The sequence below is a fragment of the Callorhinchus milii genome, unplaced genomic scaffold (assembly GCF_018977255.1).
Source record: "Callorhinchus milii isolate IMCB2004 unplaced genomic scaffold, IMCB_Cmil_1.0 Scaffold28, whole genome shotgun sequence".
Taxonomy (NCBI): Eukaryota; Metazoa; Chordata; class Chondrichthyes; order Chimaeriformes; family Callorhinchidae; genus Callorhinchus; species Callorhinchus milii.
The window spans coordinates 1,416,931-1,422,930 of record NW_024704769.1 but is presented as its reverse complement, the minus strand read 5'-3'; the positions used below and the strand labels follow the sequence as shown (position 1 = coordinate 1,422,930).

Sequence of the window (6,000 nt, the reverse complement as noted above, 5' to 3'; positions counted from 1 at the left end):
TGTGGGGGAAAGGGGAAAAGAAATAAAACAGTTATCGATTCGACTCAGTTACAAACTGAGATCTTACGAGTTGAGTTCCCACACTGGACGTGACCAAAAAGGCCCGACTTGCCTCAGTGTTTCCGCTTGAGTGCTCCGTTCATCTGTCCCGGGTACTTGGGAAGGCACGGTTCTTCAGGCAGAGGGTCGTGGGAGAACACTGAATCCTCCCCGGATGAACACGTCGAGCTCCTGGTGTCCGGGAAGCTGGGCGAGTACTGATCCAGAGTCACCGACAGGTCAAGGTACTCCTGCAAGTCAACAGCGACAGGTTACGCTCACACAGCGCCAGGCTTTCACGTCCCAAGGCACTGGGCTGGACAGCCAGGGGTTTGGACCCGAGCTGGGGGTCGGGATCAGGAGGGGGTGGAGGGCGGGGGAGAGGGTAGGGGGGTGACCGAAGGAGCGGTTGGTCGAAGAGGAGGGTCTTGAGATGGGCCTTGAAGGAGGCGAGGGAGATGAGCGAGGCGATGGGACTGGGCGATGGAGGCGAGGGAGTGAAGGGGTTTGAAAACGAGAGAGAGATGACTGGGGGAATGGGCTCCTGATTGTTAGCAATTGGCCTCCCTCCCTCCCACACTCCCTCCCACACTCCCTCCCACACTCCCTCCCTCCGCTCCTCACCTGATTCACAGTCATTGCAAGAATCCTGTCCAAGTCTTCCACAAGCTGCTTAAACGTAGGCCGTTGGGATGGCATGACGTGCCAGCAATCCCTCATTGTCATGTACCTGGGCACAAATATATAATACCATATAATAATATAACAATAGTCCAACGAAAGGTCATCGAGACCCGAAACTCACTTTCCTCTCTCTTCCTCTCGCTCTCCATAGGTGTTGCCTGACCTGCTCCCAGCGACTTCTGTTTTGATGTTTATCTAATATTCCTGGCGTCCGTTAGTTAAGACGTCTTTTCGACACGAACAGACGTGGAGGCGGTGACCAACTAACTATTATTTCATTTGCTTATTATTTTGAAGGGGTAATTACCCCCGGGAAAGCGATCCGCCAATCGACTAACAACCGGGTTCCTACCGACCGCTGGATAAACAGAGGCAAATATATCAAATGGAAGCATTATTATTATTAATATTATTATTAATATTATTATTATTATTATCCGCCAGGTGCTTTGACTGGGCGGCCACGAGAGGAACGAGAACGCAAGTCCTGATCCTTCTCTTGCGGTCTTCTTGATCCCGACAAATCTGTCTGCACAATGTTAGATAAATAAACCTGTTGGATAGGAATAAATATATTCTGTGCGTGCAGGAGCAACGTAAGTAAATTCCGAGCTCACTCTCGCGCGGGAAAATCACCAACCCGCATAAATAAATGAGGCATTTTTTTTTTTTTTTTTTTTTAGCTGAGAAAAAAAACGTGGTTCAAAGCCGGAGATGTTTGCTTGAAGAGTTTCCCTTCCGAAGCAAATACGCAGCGAGATGAATCGGTTTAATTGCACAAACAGATGAAATATTTCCTTCCGTGTGAAGGGCTCTGTGTTAAGACCCACCAGGAAGAAATCGCAAAGTTTTCAATAATTTTTTCTATCAAAATATGAGATCGAGACGTCTCAAAGCGCTCCACAGGATCCACTGTAAAGCGCAGTGACTGTGTTTTGTGGGCGGAACGCGGCAGCCGATTGCGCACAGCAGCGTCCGTCCCGCAAACAGCCGCGGGTCGAGCGACCAAACGATGCGTGTTTTTTTTTGGAAGGAATTATTAAATGCAGCGAAAGTTGCGCGCAAGAGAGTTCCTGGGCTCGTTCTCTGAGGCTGAGGAGAGGTGCGGTGTGCTGGGTGTTGCGGTCGAAACCTTTGCAGATAGGTTCGACAGAGAGAGAGAGAGAGAAATGCAAGAGAGTTGCGTTCGCAACTCGCGTTTGGTTCAGACTGCGCCCCTGATGGAACCTGGGTTTGCGCCAAAGAGCGAGCGTTTCACTAACCATGACCGTAGCGAGTCACTGAACCCCACTGCGTTCTCTCTGCTTCACCTATGTTAGCTCCGAGGAGCAGGTTTGCACACGAAACTCGTTGGTTTGCGCTTGGCTTCATGGAAACGCTATTAAAACCTCATTTTTCCCGCTCCCTGCGGAGCAGCGAGCCCCAGATTTGAAGAGGACAGACACCCTTGTCCCCAGATCCCACCAACCCGCACGAAACGTTCGTCGGACATTAATAATAATAATAATAATAATACCCTTGCGTTTGATGCAGCTCCTCATCACGTCTTCGAGACGTCTCAAAGCGCTTCACAGGATACACGGTCAAATGAATTGCCCTTGTGTTTTTGTCTGCATAACATGGCAGCCAAGTGTCCCATAAACAGTGGCGGATTGAGTGACCAAATTATTATTATTATATATTTTTTCATTTCCTCCCTCCCTCCCTCCCCTCCCTCCCACCTCCCTCGCCCCCAAGTCTGGGCTGGCATCTGTGCCATTAATTTGAGGCGGGGATCCGCATACCCTTACCAAACGGTACGTACAATAAGGTCCAAGTTCAGAAGGAACTCCAGGAGGTATTAATGATAATCCTCGCGTCAATAATCTTCGAGACGTCTCAAAGCGCTTCGAGGTGTTTGGAGATTCCATTGGGGATTCACAGTCGATTATCTGGGATGCCCGGGTCAAAATGTTCGAGCGAGCTCGCCTGGTATTACCTAATTTATTGGTTTTTTTTAATAAACAGAAAATGTTTTGTCTTTTTATATATGTTTACGCCGGTTTTAAAACGTGATATTGTTAACAGGGGCTGTAGTTATTCCCATATATTTACCATTTTGTGATTAAATTCTTTTTAACATCTTATCTGACTTTTGGGTTTTGTTGGTAGTTTCCTCGGGAAGGATTTCCGTGTTTGATCCCCAGTGTTTTATCATCTCCGTGTCTTTCTCGCACCGTTTCACACGATCAGTTGCTGTGGAGTTGCTCTAAACTCAGTGACTGCGCAGGTTACCAGCAGTGCGCCCAATGATAATAATAATAATAATAATCTTTGCATTTGACACAGCGCCTTAATCAAAGTCACCGAGACATCTCAAAGCACTTCACCGAATGTACTGTAAAGTGTCGTGACTGTGTGTTTTGTGGGCGAAACGCGGCAGCCGATCGCGCACAGCAACGTCCCCCACACACACGGCCGTGGATTGAGTGATAGACGTGATAGGGCTCCGTATCAAAGGCGAGGATTATTATTATTATTATGATGATGATGGTGATGGTGGGTTTACAAAGGGTGAATTGTCCTTCCTGTGAGCAAGTGGTTGGGAGCTTTATCTGAAGGGGGGGGAGGGCGGCATAATAATAATTATAATATAACGTGAGGCACAGGGAGGCCACTGGATGGAGTCACTGGTCAATGGAACAGGAAGTATGTCAAGCTGACCCACGCAGGAAGTGAGTCGCGTACGACCGAGGTTGGGAGGGAGAGCGGACGGGGTTTGCTTGTAGGTCACCGGAGCCATGACCTGTCGGTCAGGGATGATGGACTTCCTGGTACCGACAACAACAACAACAACCGCCGCCGCCGCCGCCACAACTTGCGTTTGCGTTCCAATCGCTCACCGGGTGGTGAACACAACAAATTTCAATCCCAATCCCTTTTCCGCGCACAGTCCCACCTCACGCACGTCCCGGACTCCCCCTTACGTCGACAGTTTGTGCGGGAAAGTCCAACGAATCTGCACCACCACCCCCCCACCCCCCCCGAACACGTACCCCAGCAAGAACAACACACACCCAAACCCCCCCCACCCCACCCCCACCCACCCACCCACTCTTTCTCGCCAGAGAACAGTATCACCATTTCGGGTACAAATCCTGGTCACCAACTTATTTTTTCCTTTTTTTTTAAAAAAAAGTCTTTTCATGTAAATATATTTATATTTATACATATTTGGCTATATTTACAAAAGTATGCAAACACTGTCTCGTCTTCTGCAGTCCATAATTTGAGCGCTGGGGATTCAACGCGACCTTTTTTTTTTTTCGCACGGTATATAGAACAGTCCCCCCCCCCACCCCAAAAATAATCGAGTGCACCAGGTCCCTCCAGGAGTCCAGGCTAGAGTTCGGCAAACACCCCAGCAGTGGTAGTTGTAGCCGAAACTTGTCCACGGACACAAGTTTCCGGAGGTTTTCCAAAAGGATTTGACTCTTCCACTGAGCCGTGTTGTTCCCAGAGAGCGAGAGGGTTATTTCTGTCCTTTTATTACGCCCCCGTGTTTTTTTTCTCTCGCGCGGAACCTTAACACTTTTGACAGACCTGCACCCACGTGCGGAGGCTCGTTCAATCAATCGCAGTCTTGTCGCTACTCGCAGTATCACTGGGGGGGAACGGTTAAGGTGAACAGGGGGTAAGAGTTGCTGACGAGAGCGATGGGGAAAGGGGATACTGCGCCTTGTTGTTTCCTCAGTGTTTATATATGGCTTTTTCTCTCGTACAATTCCCATCCCTTTCCAGTCATCCGTAAAAGTCCAGGTAAATCTCCGTGGAAAAAGTGGGGTGGGGGTGGGGGGACATTTCTTTTTTTACACTTGATTTAACAGTTGCGGAACGAAGATTTGCGAATTGCTTCGACAACTTGCCTCGTGGAGTGTACACGTACACACACTCACGTTACGTACACACTCACAGACTTGCTACAGATGACTGTGTGCGGGTGTGTGTGTGTGTGTGTTGTGTGGGTGTGGGTGGGGGGTAGGGGGGGGATGTGGGGGAAAGGGGAAAAGAAATAAAACAGTTATCGATTCGACTCAGTTACAAACTGAGATCTTACGAGTTGAGTTCCCACACTGGACGTGACCAAAAAGGCCCGACTTGCCTCAGTGTTTCCGCTTGAGTGCTCCGTTCATCTGTCCCGGGTACTTGGGAAGGCACGGTTCTTCAGGCAGAGGGTCGTGGGAGAACACTGAATCCTCCCCGGATGAACACGTCGAGCTCCTGGTGTCCGGGAAGCTGGGCGAGTACTGATCCAGAGTCACCGACAGGTCAAGGTACTCCTGCAAGTCAACAGCGACAGGTTACGCTCACACAGCGCCAGGCTTTCACGTCCCAAGGCACTGGGCTGGACAGCCAGGGGTTTGGACCCGAGCTGGGGGTCGGGATCAGGAGGGGGTGGAGGGCGGGGGAGAGGGTAGGGGGGTGACCGAAGGAGCGGTTGGTCGAAGAGGAGGGTCTTGAGATGGGCCTTGAAGGAGGCGAGGGAGATGAGCGAGGCGATGGGACTGGGCGATGGAGGCGAGGGAGTGAAGGGGTTTGAAAACGAGAGAGAGATGACTGGGGGAATGGGCTCCTGATTGTTAGCAATTGGCCTCCCTCCCTCCCACACTCCCTCCCACACTCCCTCCCACACTCCCTCCCTCCGCTCCTCACCTGATTCACAGTCATTGCAAGAATCCTGTCCAAGTCTTCCACAAGCTGCTTAAACGTAGGCCGTTGGGATGGCATGACGTGCCAGCAATCCCTCATTGTCATGTACCTGGGCACAAATATATAATACCATATAATAATATAACAATAGTCCAACGAAAGGTCATCGAGACCCGAAACTCACTTTCCTCTCTCTTCCTCTCGCTCTCCATAGGTGTTGCCTGACCTGCTCCCAGCGACTTCTGTTTTGATGTTTATCTAATATTCCTGGCGTCCGTTAGTTAAGACGTCTTTTCGACACGAACAGACGTGGAGGCGGTGACCAACTAACTATTATTTCATTTGCTTATTATTTTGAAGGGGTAATTACCCCCGGGAAAGCGATCCGCCAATCGACTAACAACCGGGTTCCTACCGACCGCTGGATAAACAGAGGCAAATATATCAAATGGAAGCATTATTATTATTAATATTATTATTAATATTATTATTATTATTATCCGCCAGGTGCTTTGACTGGGCGGCCACGAGAGGAACGAGAACGCAAGTCCTGATCCTTCTCTTGCGGTCTTCTTGATCCCGACAAAT

At 49.6% G+C, this 6,000-nt stretch overlaps 2 protein-coding genes across 2 annotated transcripts in view; both read right to left on the bottom strand.

Moving 5' to 3' along the window:
* On the bottom strand, positions 1-791 carry LOC121851062 (fibroblast growth factor receptor 1-like). Its single transcript, XM_042344579.1, has 2 exons — positions 664-791; positions 1-290 (listed from the first exon to the last, which is right to left on the bottom strand). Exons 1-2 carry the CDS (start codon positions 763-765, stop codon positions 114-116), a joined length of 279 nt encoding a protein of 92 aa, XP_042200513.1. The 5' UTR covers positions 766-791; the 3' UTR covers positions 1-113.
* Positions 792-4,745: 3,954 nt separating this feature from the next.
* Positions 4,746-6,000, bottom strand: part of LOC103190693 (fibroblast growth factor receptor 1) — a 56,172-nt gene continuing 54,917 nt past the window's right edge. The window contains 2 exon segments of the mRNA XM_042344522.1: positions 4,746-5,042; positions 5,416-5,521. Of these exon segments, the coding sequence (XP_042200456.1) occupies positions 4,866-5,042; positions 5,416-5,521 (283 nt within the window). The 3' untranslated portion in view covers positions 4,746-4,865.